The sequence below is a fragment of the Simochromis diagramma genome, unplaced genomic scaffold (assembly GCF_900408965.1).
Source record: "Simochromis diagramma unplaced genomic scaffold, fSimDia1.1 OVJJ01000682.1, whole genome shotgun sequence".
Taxonomy (NCBI): Eukaryota; Metazoa; Chordata; class Actinopteri; order Cichliformes; family Cichlidae; genus Simochromis; species Simochromis diagramma.
Window position 1 is genome coordinate 339,178 of NW_024387359.1, and position 24,399 is coordinate 363,576.

The 24,399-nt window shown below is 39.3% G+C and overlaps 3 protein-coding genes across 5 annotated transcripts; 2 read left to right on the plus strand and 1 right to left on the minus strand.

Moving 5' to 3' along the window:
- On the plus strand, positions 1–5,528 carry ankra2 (ankyrin repeat, family A (RFXANK-like), 2). Of its 2 annotated transcripts, XM_040007396.1 has the most exons (9): positions 1–759; positions 854–1,012; positions 1,114–1,179; positions 2,261–2,358; positions 2,469–2,594; positions 2,686–2,752; positions 2,886–2,966; positions 3,727–3,773; positions 3,892–5,528. In XM_040007396.1, the coding sequence occupies exons 1-9, from the start codon at positions 459–461 to the stop codon at positions 3,901–3,903; spliced, it is 957 nt and encodes a 318-aa protein (XP_039863330.1). In that variant the 5' UTR covers positions 1–458; the 3' UTR covers positions 3,904–5,528. The 2 variants fall into 2 exon arrangements, with proteins under 2 accessions (XP_039863330.1, XP_039863331.1); XM_040007397.1 differs by lacking the exon at positions 3,727–3,773 and having other exon boundaries at positions 3–759.
- Positions 5,529–7,082: 1,554 nt separating this feature from the next.
- btf3 (basic transcription factor 3) lies at positions 7,083–12,528 on the minus strand. Of its 2 annotated transcripts, none has more exons than XM_040007320.1 (6): positions 12,420–12,528; positions 10,715–10,783; positions 10,261–10,374; positions 9,953–10,154; positions 8,573–8,626; positions 7,083–7,624 (listed from the first exon to the last, which is right to left on the minus strand). In XM_040007320.1, the coding sequence occupies exons 2-6, from the start codon at positions 10,781–10,783 to the stop codon at positions 7,578–7,580; spliced, it is 486 nt and encodes a 161-aa protein (XP_039863254.1). In that variant the 5' UTR covers positions 12,420–12,528; the 3' UTR covers positions 7,083–7,577. The 2 variants fall into 2 exon arrangements, with proteins under 2 accessions (XP_039863254.1, XP_039863255.1); XM_040007321.1 differs by having other exon boundaries at positions 12,357–12,438.
- A 6,447-nt stretch (positions 12,529–18,975) lies between these two features.
- Positions 18,976–20,861, plus strand: foxd1 (forkhead box D1). Its single transcript, XM_040007318.1, has one exon. The coding sequence runs from the start codon at positions 19,273–19,275 to the stop codon at positions 20,329–20,331; it is 1,059 nt and encodes a 352-aa protein (XP_039863252.1). The 5' UTR covers positions 18,976–19,272; the 3' UTR covers positions 20,332–20,861.
- The last annotated feature ends 3,538 nt before the right edge of the window (positions 20,862–24,399 follow it).

Genomic DNA, 24,399 nt, shown 5'->3' on the forward strand with positions numbered 1-24,399 from the left:
GACGTCCAATTGCGCATGTGCAAATCTATCAAAACACCGACAAAAGAGCGACGCTTGCATGGAATTTATCTAGAAAAAATGTCTAAAAATGCTTATGGACTTAGATTAATTGATTTTATAAAATAAATATTTCTTTCTTGATATTTACGGTTAATTTGTATGAAGGTTAGCAATCCGTTCTCCATACACAGCGTACCGGGCCGAAGGTTACATTAACAGTAGCTAGCATGCTAAGTACTGGTTAACCACCGTCTGTTGTTTGCTAGTTAATATGTTTCGCACGCTGTTGTTTGCAATGCTTTTCTGTGTCCCTTTAGTACGCAGGCGAGGATAAATGAAAATGACTCTGACGCAGAGTGCTGATTTCCATCGATTTTTAGCATAAATTTCCTCCGTGTTTCAAGCGTGCATAGTACACCGTTTAACCTCAGTGTGAAAGCTCAGTGAGTGATCCGGGGATGGACAACGTTACGGTGTCAGCGTCAGATGGGACCGCAGAGTGCCCTCTGGTCTCCGAGGACATGGAGGGGATCTGTGTAATGCCTGACTTGAGTGCCATAAAGACTGAGCAGTCGGTGGGTGCAAGCCCAGACGACACAAACACCCAAAATGTGGCTATGGGCATCAAATTCATCTTACCCAACCGCTTCGACATGAATGTTTGCTCAAGATTTGTAAAGTCGCTCAATGAGGAGGACAGTAAGAACATCCAGGATCAGGTGAACTCTGATCTGGAGGTGGCTTCCGTTTTGTTTAAAGGTAAGAAAAAAGCAAAACCCTGTTTCTTCGTCTTAGATTAACTTGTGATTGTGTCGAATACACGATACTAATAAACGTGTTTTACTTCTGTCAGCCGAGTGCAACATCCAAACCTCACCTTCCCCGGGTATACAAGTGCGTCATGTTTACACACCATCCACCACCAAACATTTCTCGCCGATCAAACAGTCCACCACTCTCACCAATAAACATCGAGGCAATGAGGTGTCTTCCACACCTCTTCTGGTGCACTGTAAGTACCATCATTTCATTCAACCTCAGTTTCTTTCGTTGTTTTTATGTGAGCGGAATTGTTAAAATGTAATTGTTACACATGCATTTGTTTCCTTTCAGCTTTATCTATTCATCAGCTGGCAGCCCAAGGGGAGATGGTGTTTTTGGCCAGCAGGATTGAACAAGGTAGGCTGTCAAAGGATTACAGTTTTTGTTGTCATGGAGTGCAAGCCATCCAAAATTAGTTAAATGAAAAATTGCACCACAGTAACAACCAAAAACATCACTGTCATACATGCACCGTTAAGCATGCATAAATTATATACCAATGAAGTTCAACACTTTAAAATAGAAACACATAAATTAATATAAATGATTCCACATTTTTACAGACTAGGTCTACTTTCAATCTTCTATAATGTTTAGTTTGCAGAGGTGTGAACTGTATATGAACCAACCATATGAACAAACTTCTTCCATTTTCCTTTAACAAATGTTATTCTTTCCAGACTGATACATTCTGAAAGTTCCTTTATCCCATGTTTCATAGAAGGAGCATCCATACTCTTCCAGCATAGTGCTTCTGTGTTTGTCAGAAGCCCACTGGGTAAATTCCCAGCAGGCACAGTTTAACATTTAGAGGGATGTAGAAGTTGAACACCTCCGACAGACAGTTGATGACATCTTTCCAGATTTTATGAATGTTTGGGTATTCCCATGAAAAGTGAAGAATGATTCCTTTTTCATTTAAACATGTTTAGGTTTAACAGAAGTTATAAGTCCACACCAGCTACTTATATTGAAGACGCTTTATTTATATTTGTGCCTTTAGATAAGCCTCATTCCAGTTTGTTTCATATATGTCCTCTTATCTGCTGCTTCTCGGGGCATTTAACTTGTTCACTGCTGAGACTTTAAAAGTAGATATTAGTAGGTTATAGCAAATAGAAACTCGACCTTTTTCTTCCAAATCTCCAAAAGAGACTAATTCTATTTTTCATTGCTGTTGGATAAGCGTGTATTTTTTTTTTAACTGTAAATGTTTAAAGATTCTGCTTTTTTAGAATTTTTAAATCCTTCTTTCTCAGACATTGAATTCACCTTCACATAAAAGAGAAAAACAACAGTTCTTCATCAGTTTACCAGCAGATATTGAATCTTGATAATTACTTGTGTATGCAAAATATAAAGTTTAAAAATGTAATTAGACCAGTAGATGGAGATTAAATACAGTGTTATGTTTTATTTTCCATATTTATTTTAACAGAGACTGTAATCAATCTCCAAGATGAGGAGGGCTTCACCCCGCTGATGTGGGCAGCTGCACACGGACAAATCGCTGTGGTGGAGTTTCTGCTCCAAAATGTATGGAATATTCATTGAAAACTTTTTATTCTGTTTATATGTTTATTATATCCGAGCAAGACTTCTTCACTTACTGTCTGTTTGTCATCCTGTGACACTTTTCGCTGTAGGGTGCTGACCCTAACCTCCTAGCCAAAGGGAGAGAGAGCGCATTGTCCTTGGCTTGCAGTAAGGGATACACAGATATTGTGAAGATGCTCATTGACTGTGGAGTCGATGTCAATGAATATGACTGGGTATGTTATTATAAAAAAGTTAGTTTAAAGTAGCGCCTCCGCTCAGTTTGTGATCTTGGTATTAAATGTTATTATCTCTGTGGGTTTTTAGAATGGAGGAGCCCCTCTGCTATACGCTGTCCATGGCAACCATGTGCGCTGTGTTGAAATCTTGTTAGGTGAGCAGAAATCTTTGACTTGCAGGAACATCTGTGTTCATATTTGTTAAAGGGTAAACAAAGCAGTTGTGTTGAGTTCTAACAGAAAATGATGTACAGTGATTGAAATTTTGTATGTTTGCATGTCTTCCAGAGAGCGGTGCTGATCCTACCATAGAGTCAGATTCTGGTTTCAATGCAATGGACATGGCTGTAGCCATGGGCCACCGAAATGGTATGTGAGAAAAAGAGCAAAACACAGCTGAGAAACATGCTGGAACAGTCTCAGTAATCAAGTTGTCTCTGGAGTAACCCTGACTGTATTCTAATATGTATTAACTTTAGAGTTTGCTGCACAAACCCCAGAACTATACTTTTATTTATAAAAAATGAGAGAGAGAGTGTGTTTCTTTAAAGGAATAAACAACCAGGCACTGTTATGACTTCATTTCATTTTATCTGTTCAGCTAATATCTTTAGAGAGAGTAGGGTTTGGACATGCAGAGGGGGGGGGTAGTGGATCAATTGAACAAAGGATGTTTAATATAGAGCAGCCAGGCAGGAGGAAAAGAGGAAGACCACAGAGAAGATTCATGGATGTAGTGGAGGAGGCCATCTTCCATTCACCGCATGTGCTGGAACTGGTCAGCACAGCGCTGTTGTTCCATATCTGCCACATAGTTTGTGGTGGATTTTTTCTGAGGGGGATGCTTGAAATATATACAGGCATATTCCCTCTGTAAAAACCTGATACCTTATGGGTTGAGGACAGCGAAATTAGATTTGAGATTTCTTTTTTTTCCTATAATGAATCATTCGGTCATGGCATGAACTTACCAAAAAAAATTAGGTTTTGTCCTGCTGCTAAAGCCTAAAATTAGTAATTGTCCTGGCGTTTGTCCTGTAAAACTTGATTTGAATTTGTTGACAGTGCTGCTGTTTCCAAAAAAGTAAAAGTCTGCTAAGATAAACACAAAGTCGCCTTTTCCTGCCAGATCCACACTTTCTCCTTTCTCAGAGTGAAGAATGGTCACATGGAAATGTAAATATTGTTCTTAATTTTCACTTTTAATGCTTATAAACTATCGCAGTAATCAGGATTTGTTTCCACAAAGCCCACAGTTCAGTTAAATGACCTCAGTGTATGTTTCTCTGTTTAGTTCAACAGGTGATGGAGGCACACTTGCTAAAGTTATTGATGGGGATCAGAGAGTGAACTGCTGCACTTGAGGGAGAACAAATACTGAAGAGATGCTGCTGTGCGCTGGATAATCATGTAGCATGGCCAGTCTGTCAGCCTGCAGGAGTATTTTGTTCCCTTAAGAGATATTTCATAAGCTTCATATTATTCATGATGCAAGTGAAGGTTTGTGGTGTGTGAAACATCAGTTTTAACCCTCTTTAAAGCTGTTAAGCTCTGCACTTTTTTCCTTTTTTCAACATTGACTGTGGAGTTGCATATCCAATCACTATACACTGACTGGTTGTCAAAGAGCATGCTGAGTTCTTCAGTACAGCCCACCACGCACTCCCCTCCACCTGTAGTATGTTGCCAAATGAGCAGTGCAGACTGGAATTGACTTTGCTCTAAAGTTGCAAAGAGCTTACTTTTTACGTTGTTGTAATTTAATACCTTTTGCCCATCTTTGTGTTCTAAGACTAACCTATTATCTTCTATTACATTATTTTATTGTAATATTTTCACGTTCGCACTCTCTGAACTCGGGATATTTCTGAGGCACGAGATTTTATGACTCTGTCAAGCTGTTTGTGGTCCGTTTACTGAAGATCTTTGTGTTTGATGTATTGAATTTATTTATTTTAATAATTTAAACTGTTATGATGTCAGTTTGTTTCTTTGTGTAGTGATACGAAATGTTCAGATGTGTTGTGAATTTTAAAAGACCTCACACAAAAATTAAATGACACACAAAAATGCTGTGGTGCTGTTTGTATGAAAATGGTAATACTTGTGTTTATTATAGATATTTATCTGATGTGCAAGAGTCAATGAAGTTAAGCAGTTTAACTTAAACGTCAAACTTTTGAAAGTACAACCAACAGCATCACATTCTGTGATTCTGTGAAGCTTTTCTTTTTATATTGTTCATAAGATGGGAAGAAAAGCCTGTGTTGAACAATTTTACCCTGAAAAGCACTAGAAAATTTGAGTTTCATGCTTCAGTGGCCATAATGCTCTGGGAAAAAAAAAAAAAAAACAAGCAAATAAAATGTAATAGGGGAAAAATAAAAACATACTCATTACAAATGAAAGGTACAGTCGTGAAAATACGTTTTAACAGGACTTTGTGGAGTCTTGTGAAAAACAAAGAACACCCCATGTTCAGAAGCTTGTAGATCCACTGTTTGCAACAATAACTTGAGGTGCTTGTTTTCTGTATGCGTTTACATCACTGTGGAGGAATTTTGGCCCACTCTTCTTTTAGTAGTTCTCTTTTACTTCAGTTATTGGGATTTGCAGGCATTCGTTTATGAATGGTTCTTTTAAGCTCCTGCCACAGCGTTTCAGTCAGATTGAGGTCTGAATGTGACTGAGCCATTGTAACCGGGGGGGGATTTGCTGGGATGCCCCCTCCCTGGATCATTTTAACGCACACCTTAATGGCTGGTAAAATTGTTATTTTGCCAAGTTTAATTAATTTGACACATTGTTTCATTTAGCTGCTGTTTCTTTGTATCCAAAATGCTGTATTTCCAAATTTGCTCATGCAGATTGCAGCATCAGCTACTCACAAAACTGGAAAATGGCTTTTTAAAAATAAAATTGTGAAATCAGCATTGCCTCTCTGACCTAAGTTTTAGCTAAAACAGTCCTTGAAGCAAATCTTGACTCTTCAGCAGCCATCTTCAAAGGCTGTCGGTCTTTTATTTAAAGCATTGTCTAAATTATCTTTAACCATCTTTGTTGTTGTGGCATTTCAAAACAGTTTTCTATTCAACATGCTTTGTGCTTAGCCTGAACTCTCTTAGGGGAGCTTCTGTTTTTTTAAGTAATCTTCAGAAATAGTTCTCCAGCTTCTTGAAAGACACCCAAAGCTCCTTGGATGTTTTGCTGATGATCCCAGACTGCTGACCCCTGTTGTGGTCTGGACTTTGGGGAGGCCTATCCATGATTATGACCGTGTTTCCAGATGTGTTCTTTATGGTGAAATCAAAATCCAGATCTCCTCCGTATATAGTGATCATGTTTAAGTATGGCTTGTCAAGTCAACCTTCCATACTGACCATGTCTGATGAGGCATCAGTGAAAAGTAGATGGATGACACAAAGGACCAGATGCATATCTTTGATCTTGTATTGGGACTGGATACTGCTCATGTGTTAAGCATGCCATTTCTTTTGTCCTCCACTTGTCCAGATTCCCTGATTCCTTTAGGGGCACACTACACTTCATCCAAGGTCTCTGGGAATCATAGTGATGCTGGAAAAATACAATTTTCTGTCTGTTAAATTGTTATTTTTGGCATTTTCCATAGAGACAACTAAACAAATGGAGGGGAAAAGTGTTTGCAACAGGCTGCTAGTAAAGTACTTAAAAACCGTGCGCTACACTGTTTTGTCACTCAACCAAAATTAAAGTATGGTTCCTTAGAAGCAAAATATAATGATTCAAGACTTTTTCATATTTTTGTCATCATAGATAATTCTGTAGTTGTTATAACTGTATTCTAATATACACTTATGGTCACACTCACCCTCTCCATTTTCTTGACCATAAAGTAAAACTTGAGGGATTGACAGCCCTGGTTACTCGCCCAGCAAAAACACGCCTCTTACCCTCATTTTCGTAAGTGTAAATTGTGGAACATACTAAAGTTTACTGAATACTTTACCTCCCTGTTACTATCTGCAGACAAAGAATGTCTGCAACTGCCCTGACCTTACAGGAACTAAACGATGTTACAAGTTCAACCTGCAGTTCATGGTTTCTCACCAAATCTACAGAAGAGCATCTTCTTGATGCATTCTCAATCATCCAGGTAAGTAAATCTCCAAAAGTTGATTCTGTTCATCTGGATGTAGCGTTTTGTGGGAGAAATGTTTCGTCACTCATCCAAGTGACTTCTTCAGTCTCAGCTGACTGCAGGTTTCCCCAATCTTATAAACAGTACATTTGCATAATGACTGAAACCAGCCCAGTGAAGGAACAATGGGCTGGGAGGTCAGTTCCTTAATCATAATTATGCAAATTCTCATGACCATTGATCAACAACCACTGATCAAAGACCACGAGTACCATTCACAGAGAGTTTGGGAATGGCTACAGAGGAGCAGTTGCAGTGTTTCAATTGTAGAACTGTATTTGACCAAGAACACAAAAAACAAAAACTGAATTTTTAGCTATTTATTGACAGTAGCAAAGGTTTATTCCAGATATGGTGTTTTTAGGGAGGCCACAGATTTAGGGGGTCAGTAACATGGAGGAAACAGAAGGACAACGTGAGCCTTTAACACCACATTTTTGCAAACACTCTCTCACTCTGACCACACAGCACAAGCATTAAGGAAGTCTGGTGGCAAAGAGGAGGTGGAATGAGTACTAAAATACCTTTCACGGAAATACTGCTACTCGAGATTTAATACAGAGTACTATTCTAAAAAAAAAAAAAAAGTTACTCAAAAATAATTCACTTAAGAGTATGCAAGTACTTTCAGGTGTTGCACATGTTACAGAATGCTCACAAGCCAAAAAGAATTTGACGTGTTTTTCCATCTTCTCAGGTACTTTAACTGTTACATTTTCCACCCCTTGAAAAAGGACATTACAACATCTTGTGCCCCACATGGTCCTGTCAAGTTTCAACACTCTGGAGTCCCAGCCCCTCTAGTTGGCCTCATCTTTGGATGCTTCATCGAAATTCTCCACCAGATCTGAAACAAAAGATTAGACATTAAATTGATTGATTGGGGAAGAAAGTAAATGCGTATCCCATCTGCACAAGTGACTCAAAGGTGCTGGAGAACAATTCAGGAAGTGTGTGTTTATGTGAAACAGGATACTTGGTGTAATGCAATTCTTTGCTCATCTCTCCCACTCCTACACACAGACGGCAATGTGCTCGACATATGAGGCCCTTATAACTACTGAAAGCAGCTGTAAAAATGACAGCAAAGGGCATCAAAAAGTTGGCTCCAATTACCCCGTGAAATGTGAGAAACCCACCTATCCAACTCAAAGCTCAGAGGGTCGGGGGTTCAAATGGAAACAATTCAAAAGGTCTGAGCAAACATGTTCCTTCAGTGAGAGAACAAAAAGAAATCCTTAACTCCAAAAACAATGTGATGGCAATGGATGTTAACCCCTGAGCCATCGGGCTTCAACTGGTGAGTACATATGTAATCGTTTGTTACGTTAGTGAGAGCTCGAGCTGGAGGGAGAGAAGCCCTGGGACAAAAAAAAGAGCTGAGATTATTGTAATGGCAACCTCATGTGCTCGGTCCATTTTCTTCACAAAGAAAAGCAAACTGAATCTTACAATCCTATAAACAAAGAACATGAGATTCAAACAAAACCCAGCACTGCACCATTGTAAAAAGTAACTGATGAGTCCCCTTCATATGACCCCTTTTTATGAGCCAGAAAGAAAAGCAAACCCACCATGATTTTTCTTCTTTTTTTTTTAGCTAACAGAAAGAAAGAAGAAAAAAATCCCGCAGCAATAAATGACAAGTGTAAAGCAGGATTTCCAAACAGAACCGCAAAAAATCTGTAATGTGAGGCAAACAGATTTTTCTCGAGAAATGTCGGGCTGGTCTTTGATTCTGAGTGGTGGAGCAAACTGCTCAGACACTTGGATTCAACATATGAAAATTGCTCACCTGGAACATCATCTTCTTCTTCTACTGCAGCAATTGGCGCTTTTCCATCTGCAGCTGTAAGAAGAGAACAGATCTGTGAGAAACCTCAGAGTAGCCACAAACTAAACCAAAGCCTTTTTCAGACACAGCTGGCTTCATCACTCCATCACACTGATGGCATTCTTCATGGCTTCACTGAGACTTTACCAGGACACGGACCAAACTATCCACCGTGCTAGTTCAATATGGTACAAGCAAAATATAACGCATGAGGCCGTGGGTTTTCTCTCTTGCAGATTACATTTTAAAAGTTACTTAAACAGAGCACTGCTGCCTCACAGCAAGAAGGTTCCAAATTTGAATCCACCATCTGGCCGGGGTTGTTCTATGTGGAGCTCTGTGTGTTCTCTCCAGGTACTCCGGCTTCCTCCCACAGTCCAAAGACATGAAATTATTTGGGTTAGATTATTGGATGAGTTTAATTTGCCCATAGGTGTGAATTTGAGTGAGAACAGTTGTCTGTCTCTCCGTTAGCCCTGTGATAAGAGTATCAACCCGCCTAGGGTCTTCCCTGCCTCTCGCCCTATAACAGCTGGGATGGCCTCCAGCCCCCCCCCGTAACCCTGATAAGGATAAGCGGAAGAGAATTGATGGATGAATTTAATTAGATGCAGTGAATCAATCCCACAGCTGTAACAGCTCATCAGTCTGAAGTACACAATGTTGCATGTAGTTACCCTGATCTATCCTGTCTTCATGTTCTATGATATTACAAATAAATTAAATTACTGTTGTTGTGCAATATGTAAATATAAGGAAATCTCAATTGGCTAATGGATGGATTGTGTTGCCGTCTGCTGTTCTGCAGTTTCAGGTCTCTGCAACAGACCTGAAACTGCAGAACAAGCTGCAGGAGAGACGTGAACCTGTAATCTCAGATATGCATTCAGACTTTAGTTTGCTAAGTATTGTTGTATTTAATTTGATGGAAGGTATGTTTTATTTGGTATACTGGTGTCACCAGATGTAAGTGGTGGTGTTAAAAACTGCAAATTATTGTTCTGGGGTTAAAGTACAGTACCATCAGATCTAACCACACTGTATGATTGACAGCTTACAAGCAGTCAGACGTTGACGACTGACTCAGCGTCTGACTGCTAGTAAGGATTCTTCCTCTATTTCTTTGATTTACTGTAGGTTGGCTAACAGTTTCTATGCATTAGAAACATTGACTCTTACAAAAAATGGCTGTGCAAGCAGACATGAAGCTGATACCATAAAATGTGTGTCAGATTAACAGAAACAAGTGGATATCTGAAAACCGCTAAAAGTCTGACTAAACATGCTCAGAGTCTAAAGTGTGGTCAACCACACGCTACATTATAACTTGAGGCTACCGACCTTGCTTGGGCAGAGCCTCGGCGAGTCTCCTGAGGCTCGTCAAGCTGTCTGCTCCCAGCTGGTTCAAGATGCCTGGCAGCATCTCAGTCAGCTGTTTGGTCTCAGCGTGGCCGGTGATGGTGAAGGTGTTGGCTGCGAGGGAGGCCTGCACTTTGGGATTGTTGAAATGGATGACTGTTCCTTGATTTGTAAACATGTTGACCTGGAACCGATCAAAACAGATTTCCCATTCTTAGTGATAAAAATGACAATCTGTAAGAAAAAAAATCACAAGCAAAGGGATAACTCAAGAGTGATATATGCCCCACCTCCTCAATGCCGGAGATGTTGTTCACACCGAGTTTCTTTAAGGAGAACTGTAGCTTCTTGTCATCTGCGGTTGCTGTTCTGTGGACCACCTTCTTCTTTCTGCGAGCTGTTCCCTGAATGCGGGCATTCGCACAAAAATGTTTCTTAGTCAACATAACCTGAGTGATGTTTTATGCCCAAATGAGGGAGGATGTTTTTATTCTATTTATATACTGTACGCAACGCTGCCTAAAATTACTGCTGCTATGCAACAAAACTATAGATCAAACTGTTGGTTGTCATAGAAACTAACTATAGAAAATTCAGCTGCTTGAGCTCAGGTTTCATGTCCCTAGATTCACATTTAAAGGGAAAAAAAAAAAGACAGCAGCAGATTTACACTCAGAAAATGCTTTGCAATAAAAAAAATCTACCCATTTTCATGTGATGCTAGATCCGCTTTGCGTGCATTACCTTTCCACCGATGCGGACTTGCGCTTGTAACTTTGCAAGTTTTTCTTGATTCATTATTGCTTCTTTCATCTGAAAGGCAGGAAAGTTGCATATTATTATGTCAGTATGTAAATCTAATTATCCGAAAACTAAGTAAGCAAAACAAGTTAATCCACCCCAAAGGAGGCACCAAAATAAAGTGCAACATGCAGATAAGAAAGCAGCACCCTGAGACAGTAGTGCAGTTAAAATGACCCCTTTATACTCATCTACACCAGTAAAAAGATTAATAATGGTTTGCCCCATTATTAAGGCAGAGCGTTATCTGGCTGGACACCGACTTGAAACATTTCTGTCTTAACATTTGACCAGATTTAATAAAAGCCATCTGGCAAAATACAGTCACTTCCCAGTCTGCTGTTTAGAAATTAACTCTAGCTAGTGCAGTCACTGACTGGCTCACACAGACTGTATTTTTCGTCCTTCCATGTGTTGATCAGAGGCCGTCTTACCTACATGACGAACGCTAACCAAGCTCTTAAAACAGGGGTGTCGAACTCCAGGCGGTGTCCTGGAGGTTTTAGATGCGTCCATGATCCAAAACAGCTGATCTAAACGGTCAAATTACCTCCTCAACATGTCTTAAGGTTCTCCACAGGCCTGGTAATGAACTAATTCAGGTGTGTTGACCCAGAGTGATATATAAAACCTCCAGGACAGTAAGGCCTGGAGTTTGACAATCCTGACTTACAAACTCCTGTGTATGTGACCACGTGAATTACAGGAGGTCAAACACACACAGTGGTGTTATTCTAAATAATCTACAAAACAAAATATTTGGTTTGTATTTGTTCTTATTTTTCATTTAATAAGGCCACTCTGGCATTTCCAGCTATTTTCTCTGTTTTGTTTGTTTTTTGTATGCCTTTGTAAACTTAAATGTTTAATAAACCGAGCTGCATACACGCATCCATTTGTGTTTAAAAAGCACAAATTTGCGTATTAAGAAACTGTCATTAAATACGGGTTCTGTTGATTACGTTCACACCTGCTGATGGCCTCTAATTAACCACGTGACCAATTAGCTCTAACCATAACTTCGTTTTTTTTCCCCACTATACAATTTGGCTAATGACTCACAAAAAAATATACTGTGTGCCGCGAAAATTCACAACAGTGCGGGGCAAGACATGCCTGTGAGGAAATTAGATGAAAACAAACAAACAAAAGTAAGGCGGGTGTGGCTGTGGTAATGGGCGGTAAAATAAGATATTAAAAACAGCAAGCAGACATTTTAAAAAGCCAGAAAGGAGCCGTGAGCGTCACAGCAAGCGCTGCTCGCTTCACAGGTTAATTAGCAAACGCCTTTTCACTGTAGTGTAAACTACCGAAGGTAGACCAATATTAAGTTATTGTTGCTCAAATAAACTGAGGCGAAAGCACCACCGCTAACAGCAGGTCTGGTTTAGCTGATGAACACTGAACCGAAATGAGGTGTGGTTTAGCTTTTGTGCCAGAACTTGCAGGCTAACTTCTGCTAGCTTCTAAGCTAACTGGGGAAATTATCGGCCTGTCAGTCACAGCCTCTCACAAGCCCGTCAGTACGGTTAGCTTCACACCGCGGCAGATTTCAGCCATTTAGTCAGAAAAGGCTTTCGTTTACCTCTTGCCGTCAGATCAGTGGAAAAAAGAGGAGAGAAGAAGGTATTTAAAGCTCCTGACTGACCTGTAAACTAACAGCAAACACATGCGGGGAGCAAGATGGAAGCGAGAGAGGAGGGAGGAAGTGACGTAGTAGAAGAAGAGCGAACTAGCGCGAGTTGGGTTTCCTGCCCTGAGTTTTGCTTTCCAGGCAACACTTTCGAGATTCTTGCACATTGCCAACCATGCCTGAAAGTTCTTGATTAGGGTAAATTTAGGGATTTGTTATTTATGAGAGTTTAAGGCCTAAAGCCTCTTAGACAATACAGAATCATTTTGTAACTACACAGGCTATTTTATGCCATAGAAAAGTGGGATAATTTTGATATAATTCCAGGTTTGCAACAAACAACAAGTCTTCTGGAATAAGGTCCTTTAAAGAGATGCAGCCACACAACACAACATATCAGCACAAACACATTATACAAACTGTCGAGCATGATGGTGGAGGGGTGACTATTTGTTTTTGTTTTTTCCAACTACAGGGCTTGGGCACCTTGCAGCAAAGCACACCAGCAAATCTACAGCAGAATGGCTGAGAAAGAAAAGAATTAAGGTGTTGCTATGCTTGAGCCGAAGTCCAAACCCTAACCCAATTGCAATGCTTGTAGGAGGAACCTTAAGAGAGCTGTGCATAAATGAATGCCTGCAAACTTCAATGAACTGAAGCAACGCTGTAATGGAGAGGGGGGCAAAATTCCTTCATAATGATTTGAAAGACTGAGAGTCATTCAGAAAGCAATTACTTCACGTTATTGCTGCTAAAGGTGGTTCTACAAGCTACTGAATGATAGGGTGTGCTTTTATGGGACTCTTTTCACAGAGTCCCATGAAAACTTTGTTTCATTATCTGCATGTTTAAGAATGAATCTAATTTGAGAAAAATTGAGAGCTCCTTCTATCAACACAGATGTCAGTTTTGCTTGCTCTTTCTGCTTATATCTTATTTTTATACCTGCAGATTATATGCTATTATATTTGGTGATCATCACACCATACTGTTTATTTATTGTTGGAAACTTTGGCTAGCTTTTGTTATGGATTTCCTGATGTCTGTCTCTATGCTGGGTTACTAATGAATGAAAGTTTATTATTTATTCTGTCATAAGTAGTTTCTATGGTAGTTGAACAACTGTATGCGCTTGGATTGCCATGAAAATGAGATATCTCAAAGGGGTTTGTACTAATAGATGCATTTTTTAAACATGACCACAATGTGGCAATGCTTAAAACAAATGAATAGTCCGATTAGACTAACACTATCAGGTAACAAGCATGCCATCCCAACTCAGCTAACTGTGTGAAAGTAATCGGGACTGATTGCTGATTTATAGAGATAGACAGATTATTACACTCTTAAATCCAAACCTACAGTCAGCTTAAATCACCAATTTATTTACCAAGCACTCCAAGGATGTCTTTTAATTGTGCGAAGATACACAAAGGCAGAAGCAGAATATGCAAACAGCACAAGGAAAGTCCCCAGCTAACCAGGCAGTTCAAACCCAGCACCTTCTTGCTTTGAGGTGACAGTGCTAACCACTGCACCCCAACCCTGAACAATGTGAAATGGGATAGCCTGTAAAGTGAGCTGATTGCTTGCTGAAGTATGTCTTATAATTAGGTTATTTTCTGTTTTCAGGTCTTTGTAATGAACCGAAAAAGATGAGGGATTATATCCAAATCCTACTTAGAGCCACAAGATTATAATTGGTTTGGGATTAGCTACAACCTCGAAGGTGAAATTCCTCAAAGTGGCTGATGTTTATAAAAGTAACCAAGCCTCAATAGATCTATTCTTAATGATTTAAGTTTAGTTTTTTAATGTTGCAAAAATTTTGGAAAAGTGGTGTATCCTATCCAGCTCATATTCACTTTAATGCATTATAATAGAATATGTGATATATCAGTCAGGCTTTAGAACACAGAAACTATTCAAACTATTTAGTCCTCAGGTTAACCACTGATGTCCTTTTAGCAGATGATAAGGAAAAGGGTGTAATTTTGATTCTATAAGGCATAAATGCAGCCTTTGACATGGTAGATAAGTCATTCTGAATACCAGGTTGGCATTGAGGATACTGGAGTTAGTTGGTTTATAGAAACAAACTGCTGGCTCACCTTAGGATAACTATTCACCAGTAGCAGCTTATCTATGGTGTCCCACAAAGTTCATTTCTAGGTCCCCCTCTATGTATATGTTTCCACTGGGCAAATTAGACAAAGTCACAACATCTCTTTTTTATTGCTGTATAGATGACAGCAGGTGAGTGAAAAAGGGCTCGCTGATGTAAGCTGTTGGATGGCACAAATGTTTCTTAACTCAATTTATTTTAATAAAAACACTTAAGAGTTTACTGAGCACTTTTAAAGCACATTTGAATGAGTCTCCAAGCTTCATAGCCAAAATGTTGACCCCCATATGAACCCTTTCACAGTCCAACTGTGAAGTGTAAATCTAAGTCCTGTTTTTGCCAACATGAAGCCTTAGCTCTGCCCAATAAGACAAGGCTCACAGAATCGGTGGCTTTATTAAAATCCCTTCCAAAATCCCATTCCTAACGAGTTTCTTATATGTTTTTCATGTGATGTTGTCTCTTTCAGTCTTCTCGATGTCTGTCATCCTTTACTTGTCTTGCTTGTCATTTCTGTTATTGCTTCATGTGCATGGTATTCATTCATATTCACAAATGCCTGCATCGCATTCTATTAATGGTGCTTAGATTGTGTGCCAAAGCTAGTTACTCTTGCTTTCAAAAAAGAACAGTAAGTCAAAGAAAGTCAAGTCAATTGCAAGGAAATATTTATTTGTTTCTGTTATTGTTTCATGCTTATGGTATTCATTAATATTTGTTCTTTGTATTTTGTTCTAGTTTCAGCTCAGTTTTATGTCTTTTTTGTTTGGTCTTAATTTGGGGGTTTCTCTTTGAATATATTTATGCTTTCTGTTGTTACAAATAGCAAACACTCAAACCAATCAGTTAAAGTTACATATAGTGTGCCACAGGGGAATGTGTCCATATTCATCTAAACATATTCTGCGAAAACAAAGAATGAACAAATTACATTATACACCTGTTTTAAATCAATTATCGTTATTATTATTATAATACTTCGCACCTTGTTTTGTTTTGTATATTTGTATATCTACTACACCGATCACTGTGTAGTGATCATATACCACTGACGTTTATCATGTATTCTTCAAATGAGTCTACATCTGGTCATTTGTCCTCCTGTAACCATATAAAGTAAAAAGCGTGATTTTGTAACAAGAGTCGCGCTGAAGTGGTCCCAGGACCCGAGAGGGACAGAAAGAGCGAGAGAAAAAACCCACAAACTTGGGAAATTATGCGAACTTCCCGAGACTGAAGAAATCACTTGGATGAGTGATTGAAGGTTTCTCCCACTGACAACTACGTCCAGATGAACAGAATCAACTTTTTGAGATTTCCTTACCTGGATGATTGGGCATGCATCAAGACATACGCACTGTAACGCTTCCAAAGCCTCAGACGTTGAGATCGATATTTTCCCACTAAGTCTTACAAATGAAGGCACTTAGTCGACTAATTTTCACTAAGTCGACACATTTGGTTTGATGACTGATCAGGAGGGAAAGTCGAACGATTTTGTGTCAGGACTGCACGGAAAATGTGCGCAAAACCAAAAACATCAGCATAAAATGTCCGCAGTTAATCTTAAAATATAACAAATGGACTCGACTAAGTATTCTATCAGGTGTCCTCTCAAGGCAAAAACTCTCTCTTGAATTCAATTTATTGAGTGTTTTTATTTTTTTTTTTTTTTTTAGCTTATTAATTATTTGTCTATGACGGCTCTTAGACATACATTCCGGGCAACACATCATTGCCCTTTTCTGCATGTGATACACATTAATCACATGCTCCACTCAGACGGAGCGTTTTGGTGACATTAGGAGTTTTAATCAGAGCAAGATCGAGGCAGGCAGGGTTGCCTTGAAACAGCTACTGAAAGTGCTTTCTTGGTTGAACTTAAAGACACTTTAGAGGTGCTTTACCACCCATAATAATAATAATAATAATAATTATTATTATTATTATTATTATTATTATTATTATTAGTAGTAGTAGTAGTAGTAGTATTATTGTTTATTTATTTATTTATTTATTTATTATTATTTTTTAATGATAGTTGATGGTTGGATACGACCATTAATGAATCCACTCTTCCGTCTTGACTCTGTTGGGTCACTTACATTCCGAGTACATTACAGAAAAAAGAGGACTCATTAACTCATCACACAAATTAACAACTCGTAGCGTCAAAGGAGTCCAGGAACTTTGCTAATAAAACGTCACATCTGATGTCAAGTTTCAGGATTTCCAAATGTCGGTGACTCGTGAGTCATCATCTTCTGCGCATATGGTTTCAAAACTGGGGGATAAGCTACGAAAGACTAAAATGCAAAGAGTAAAATGTAATTATTTAATGAACACAAATTCCTCTTCAGTTCATTGAAACTGATTGTGTTTGCTTGTTTGTTTTGAATTCTCTTATACGAAAGATTGGATGTTTCGAGTGTTACCTTATCATTCTTGATGAGAACAGAAATATGATCGTTACAGACCGATAATTGGTTATTAATGTAGGTAAACTGGGCATACATTTAAAACCTATAATCGTTTTAGAAGCATCAGTCTTAGCTGTTGCAGTAATTCCTCTCATAGGCCTATTTTGCACCGATAAATAGTACAGATGAATTTATTTGAAATCTCTAATTTTAAAAAGTTCATTTAATCATAGCGAACTTTATCTGTTGGTACAATAACAGTACGCATCATTTCAAAGAGGAAAGTGGCAAAAGTGGTAAGCAGGACCACGATCACTGGCGTAAGCAGAGATATCAGAAATACAGTTTGATCCATCCATGACAGTAAATCGTTATAAATAATGAATAATCTAAACGGGCTGGTTGGAACCTAAAGCTTTATGCGAGGATGCTAAACTGTTCAAAAATGTTGTTTCCCATATTTAAAAAATGCCACACGCCATATTTCTGTCTGTCTGCACAGTTAAAGGAGCTTGAATCCTTGGAGGAGGTAGACCGGTAGTGTTTTGTTAATTGTGAAACAAGTTCACCACTAGATGGCGGTAGACAAATGGGAACGTCTAAAAGGTTCGAGAGGTCCTACACAGGACCTAAGCATCTGTCAGACTTAATGAAGCACACGTTTATGCCCCAAGTGGAAATTGCATTTAAAAGTCAGCTGCCTTTATTAAAACCTGAGTGATGACTTCCTTTTTTTAATTTAGAAAAATATTTAAAAATCAAATTAAATTAACTAAATAATTTAAAAGGCTGTTTTGTTAAATGTGCGTGCTTTGTTTTTAGTTATTTGTCACGTCTGCAGTTGTTTCCTATAAAAATGGGTAAGTGTGGCAGGGTGACAACTTGTAAACTGTCACATATGGCGGTAAAGTCGGGCGGCACGTAAAACACAGTCCTTCGATATTCATATTTTAATAAGCCAGACATATTCATCTTGACTTGGTTTACTGCAGCTCCCCCGAAGTAAGAAACAAATAATATAAACTAAACTATATGCTGGTAGAGTCAAACTGTATCTGCAAGGAGAACAATTAGGTTAGAAGTATAATATATATTACCGTGGCTTTTAATTGGCTTACACAAATTCTGCAGCTTCTGAAATTTTTAACTTTATTGACACCATTTTTATCACGTGTTTATACTGCTTCCTAAAACGCAGGCCGATTGATAATTTTAATCTAATAAACACAGTATAAAAAAATAAATTCATTAAAATTAAATTTTGATTAAAAAAAAAACACCTAATTGCCGTAATTCAGTGAAAATGTTGAAAATTCCAAATAATGTCCAAACACAGGCACAGATACACGTACACACACAGTGCAACGTGCTCCAGACGCACGGCACGGCCTTCTTTCTGTGCCTTGCATGCGTGACCCGTGACTGATTCGAGTTAACAGCTGACTCTTTTCCATTGCAAATGGCTCGCGGATAATCTAGATAACTACCGGATCACGCAAACCGAGCTGCCTGAGTATGGTGCAGCAGACTCTGACAAAGGCTGTCTGATAAGAAATGTAAATATCGTGGGTGGGGGGCGTGTATTTCACGCCTTTATGATTTTATATATACATCGCTGCGTAGTTTGTTTGGAAATTAAAAATCCAGATGTTGCCTCCATTAATTTATGTCATTCGGTAACTTAACAAAGTTCAACAAAGAAAAAAAAAATGCTTGTCAAAATATCCTCTCGGATCCTTCAACGACCACACCGCCAATTAGACTTTTCTAAAGATTTTTTTTTTTAAATGTTGAAAACATTGCGTGGAATAAAAGCTTTAGATTAGTTATGTGTGGAGTGTAGGCCACCGTGAATGGCCACTAAAAAGGATGCAGGCCACACCAAACTTTTTTTTTTCCATAAAAACACTCATAGCTCATTTTCAGTCCCTTTTTTGTGATTGAATTTGTTCCTCTCTTTTCATTCGCCGTGGTGACGTTTCCTCGCCATGTGATCAGAGCAGTAGTATAAATACCGCGAGAAGGTCCGCCCCTTGTTTGATTCAGGTTTAGCCCTTTTGCAGGTTTCACAGCACAGTTTCTCAGCCTGCCATCGACGGGGGTCGCTCCTCATAGTTGTTGATTTTTTTTTTGGAAAAAGGAAACAGCCTGTAAACATATGGAAATAGCGACAAAACGGAGGGACAATTCTCACCGGTGGCGAAGCGTGCTCCTCTCCTCTCCCCCTCCTCATACGAGTTGCTGAAGAGGGAGGAAAGGGACAGCTTGTGCATCTCACGGTCTTCCTCATCTGGCGTCGGAGGGGCACGGCCGTGCGTGAGCCATGACTCTAAGCTCAGAGATGTCGGATGCCTCCATCCTTTCGGAAGAGACCGACATAGACGTGGTCGGAGAAGGCGAGGATGGAGACAGCCAGACGCGCTCCTACGTGGATGAAGTAGCGCAGATGCACGACGGTATCCTCCTGGCCGGCTCTCCACCTCCGTGCCTGGACAGCTCCACCTCTTCAAGGGATACCTACAAGCCGGCGGGCAAGAACACCCTGGTGAAGCCACCTTACTCCTACATCGCCTTAATCACCATGGCCATTCTTCAGAGTCCCAAAAAGAGGCTCACTCTCAGCGAGATCTGCGACTTCATCAGCAACCGCTTCCCGTACTACAGGGAGAAGTTCCCGGCCTGGCAGAACTCCATCAGGCACAACCTATCCCTCAATGACTGCTTCGTTAAGATACCGAGGGAGCCCGGGAACCCAGGGAAAGGCAACTACTGGACTTTGGACCCGGAGTCGGCTGATATGTTTGACAACGGAAGCTTTCTGAGGCGGAGGAAACGCTTCAAGCGGCAGCAGACTCAAGACCTGCTGCGCGAGCACAACACTTTTCTGCCCGCGGCCGCTGCCTATGGCTACGGACCGTACGGCTGCGGGGGATACGGCATCCAGCTCCAGTCCTACCACGCACACTCTGCGCTTTTTGCTTTCCAGCAGCAGCAGCAACAGCAGCAGCACCCGAGGCATTCACACTCACACTCGGGGACCATTATCCCTGCACCGTCCCTGATGCCCACCAGCACTACCACGGACTTAACCAGAAGTAGATTTTATCCCCAGCTCAGCTCCAGTCTGGGCTCAGCCGGCGTGCAGGCAGCATCACCGGTCCAGAAATCGAGCTCCCCGGTGCAGCGGTCCCCCTTCTCCATAGAGAGCATCATCGGAGGGTCTCTTAGCCCCTCCAGGACTTCTCCTGTCATTGTCCCAGTCTTACCGTCCTCTCTGGGGCCTGCAGTGACCAGCCAGCCGCAGACCTTACATCCTGGAGCTGTTTTACATCCGGTTGAAAACTTTCCGAGCAGAGTTGTCAGCGGCACTAACGCCTGTTAAATGTCTTAACTCCAAACTTTTCAAGACACTTAAAAAAAGAGACAGCAACCTAAACAAAAACGCCCCTCTTTGAAGGTAGGATTATTTTTGTATGTTTGTTTTGCTAGCACGCAGCTGAATGATGGACATGCAGAACACTATTTGTGCCTATATATTCATGCTGTTCATGAAGATATATTTATGTTCATTATTTTTGTTTGTTTATTTCGGTGTGAATCAGACTTTCGACCACGAATTTAACTTTCCAGCCTTTTTTAAAAAAAATTCCCTACCATGAAGTGATTCGTTTTCAGTCACTGTATAAAGGCGTCTCAGGATAACGGACAGGTTACAAACGATCACGTGTCTGAAACAGGCTTATAATGTATTTGTGTCAAACACATCAATGTTTTCTATCAGCCAATCAAAGCGACCTTTTTTGAAGGTTTTGATTTGATGTTTGTATTAAAGAGAAACGCAGAGCAAAGTCATACATTTATAATAATATGCAGTGTTTATTTCAGTAATTAAACCTTGTACATTTTTGGCAAGTATTGTGTAATTCAAGTGTGATATTTTTACACAGTTTATTGTTTTGTTTTTTTTTCCAACAAGAATAAATTTCGTTTTGCAAAAAAAGAAGAAAAAAAGCAATTTGTTTGGAAATAAATTTATGAATTGATGTTGAGCTTTCTTGGCGGTTACTGTTGAAACAGACGTGTTGCTGATGTTGTTGTGTCTTTACACTGCGGATGTGTTAACTATAACTGTATGATCCAAATATAGTAACCACTGAATGGCTTTAAGAAACACACACAACTCTTTATAACACACACAAACACACACACATGTGCGTGCCAGTCAGATAATATTTACAAATGCATTAAATCTGACTGCACTCTAAAGTCATTGCTGTGCCCTTTGGAACATGCGCACACAGGGCCTGCGTGTCCATCTGACCTCTTTCACACTCATCCTCGTAATTACAGTGAGCGGACAGGAGTGTGTCGGAGGGGTGAGACAGGGGCTGTATTTCTGCCTGCTTCAGCTCAGCGATTATCCCGGTGCTGGTGTCGACAGGCGGCCTGGGCTCTTGAGCAAACACTACTCATCCAGAATTTCATTATCTGCTCGTATTAGACCCGAGAGAAAAATGAAATGTTGCTCCTGAAGTCAACAGCGCTCACGATGTTTCGGAGGTTAGAATCACCTTTAATCCACTCACCGTTTTCAGTGTTTGACAGTCTTAATGCAACTTTATTTGCCCCACACGCAAGAACCCACTAACACATGGATCCAAGCAGACTGTGTTGTTTTTAAATACACAGGTAATTTAATTTGACACTTGAAAGAAAAGAAGAAAAAGCCTTCCCAAGCACCTGCGCTGTCGTGATGCTGTGTCTGTCAGAGCTGTGCTTTTTAAAATTTTATAAGCTTTCATAATGTTGCCTGCACTGTACAGCCCTGCTGCTTTCGTGACTGTAAGTGCGTTTGCCTCCCTTTATTCAAAGCAACGTGTGTGTGCGTGTGTGTAGTAGAATGGCTAAATTGGTGCACCGCTTAGAGCCAGTTCACTAGGCCACGAGAGAACAGCTATTGCGTGATGATGTAACACGCAATGAGAGAAAAAGGTACACGCACGCGCTTACACTCTGGAGAGAGAGTGACTATAGCAGGGAAGGAGGTCAATTGTACTGTGTGGGCTTGTTTACAAATACAGGAGGTTAAACAGCGAAAATGAAGAGATGAACGTGATGTAGCACATTATAATAACGCATGTACTCGAGATTGTGTCTGCTGAGCAGTGGCTTGTAATTAAGGCCTAGCCTACAGGGTTTAAATAGCATCTGTCTATACGGCCTGTAATATATATATAATATCCTGGGTATTCAAAGCAGATTTTTACACCAAATGTGTGTTTGAGTTTCCTTCTCATGGGTCTGCACGCCGTGTTTGACATTAGACATCTCTATTCTACAGGATTTTATTTGAATAATACTAAACTCACTACAGTTACGCTGCTGTTCTTTTTTTAACATAGTTTCTCTGCACATTTGCTCAGCCGATTAACGTTAAGAGTTCTTCTTTTAGAGACTAAGAGTGAATCCAAACTATGCAACAGGGCTCCGTTATAATTTAGAAATAGGAAGAATTTATCCTTGTATTCAGGGCACTATACTTGAAAAATGACACTGTTTTAATTACGATAATATTACAGATATACACGTATATATATGGTAATATATACATGAGTATAATTTTGCCAGTTATGTCAAAAATACAGTGCATCTCAAGAGAAGCTGCTACATAAAGACGCCAGATGGTAATATATCTATTTATCTAATAGTAAAGTGTGCACTGATTTTCCTGGTTAAGGTAGTTCATGAAAAATTAATATCTACGCGTTAAATTGAAAATTAAATTTTACGATGTTAAGCAGAATAATGATTATTTTTTTTAAAACACTAGCAACTTCTGTTGCTAACTCACTACTTTGGCTCCAGTGCCGCCATAATAATAAAAATGCCAAATAATATATAAAAGAAAGCGTAACAGACTGATCAGAAAGTTTGCTGTCTATGTAAAAGAAAAAAAGAAAAAAAGAAAAGTAATTGACAGTGATACTCTTCGGGAGAAAAAGAATAGTTGAATCGCTTAAGAGAGAGAGAGAGAGAAACGTTTTGTAAAGCTTATTTTGTGGATCAAGTAGCCGAACTCAGAAATGATCTCAATGAATGTTTTGCGATGATCTGCAACAGCAGCACACAGTCCTGCAGTTGTGTTAAAGAAGGGTCTTTTTCACGAAATGTCACGGATCATGTGGTCATCAGCCTCCGTGAGCATGACTGAAGCTCAGTTTAGCAGCCGATACTTGGGGGTCACAGGTCATGAGGAGAGGGGATAAAGCAAAAACACTCAGCCCATAAAAGACACTAAAACTTTGGGAACATGCGTAAAAGCCATTCAGCGCAGTGCTAATAATCTATAATTCAAAGAAAGTAAGGACACTTAACGACTTCTGTTTAAGATGACCAATAAGTTATTTCGCTCACTCTTAACCTCGACATTTAGTCATCATTTAAGCACACACACACACACACACACACACACACACACACACACACACACACACACACACACACACACACACACACACACACACACACACACACAAGAGAGTGCAGCACAGCTACTCTGAAAGGTCATATCGAATGGATTTGAGGTGAAAACCTGATGTAAAATAGGATTCATAGTCAATTGTATTGGGATAAAATGTGTTTTGCAACCGTACAAAATAAAACAGACACGACAGAACAGTTGGAAAGAGAAAAATATAAGCGTTTGATAATATTCAAGAGGCCTTTATTAATTATTATTAATTATCTAAACAGAATGTAAGAAGCATTTTGTCCTTTGATTAAAAATAATAACAAAGTTTATATCAAAAAATAAAAAAATAAGTTCAAACTATATATACATATATATGTATGTATGTATGTATGTATATAGAGTCATGTTTTTCATGTTTTTCATGTTTTAATTTGTAAAATGTGAAATTATTTATATGCCATCTGCGTGAAGCCTTGCCAGAAGTCTTTTGTCGTCAATGAGGGAAAGAACGTTGTTAACGCGTGTATGTGTGTGTTTCCATATAGTAAAAATCACCTCTATCACTATTTTGTAATTATGTTTAAAAAAAAAACGTTAAAAAAAGACGTTGTTAACCTCTATAAGACAATATATTAGAAAGACTGTCTTCTACCAGTTTCTATTTATGTTAAATGCCAAAAAATAAAGAAAGAAATAAGGAAAATATGCTGATTAAAAGAATCATTAAAGATTCTGAATTAAAAGCACATAAAACATTTTTTTTAAAAGTTTTTCAGATATTAAATTGAGTATTTACAAGATTTCATTAGATTTTTATTTAGCATCTGATATAAATGAAGGAAAATGAAGAAACCATTTATTAGAAAATGTGAAAAAGGACACACTTTGTGATCAACATCACAGTAAATGTGAAAGTGTGAAACTCAATTTCGACTCTTGATCGTTAAATTATGTTTTCGAAATTCTAAGAACAACTTG

Bases quoted from the DNA above. Each gene is read 5' to 3' on its own strand.
- ankra2 (XM_040007396.1), top strand. From the start codon at position 459: ATGGACAACGTTACGGTGTCAGCGTCAGATGGGACCGCAGAGTGCCCT. The intron at 760-853 runs GTAAGAAAAAAG...TACTTCTGTCAG, and splicing joins GGCTTCCGTTTTGTTTAAAG to CCGAGTGCAACATCCAAACC. The intron at 2,595-2,685 runs GTATGTTATTAT...GTGGGTTTTTAG, and splicing joins ATGTCAATGAATATGACTGG to AATGGAGGAGCCCCTCTGCT.
- btf3 (XM_040007320.1), bottom strand. From the start codon at position 10,783: ATGAAAGAAGCAATAATGAATCAAGAAAAACTTGCAAAGTTACAAGCG. The intron at 10,375-10,714 runs GTAATGCACGCA...GCCCGCATTCAG, and splicing joins AAGTCCGCATCGGTGGAAAG to GGAACAGCTCGCAGAAAGAA. The intron at 7,625-8,572 runs GTGAGCAATTTT...CTTTTGTTTCAG, and splicing joins AGAAGAAGATGATGTTCCAG to ATCTGGTGGAGAATTTCGAT.
- foxd1 (XM_040007318.1), top strand. From the start codon at position 19,273: ATGACTCTAAGCTCAGAGATGTCGGATGCCTCCATCCTTTCGGAAGAG.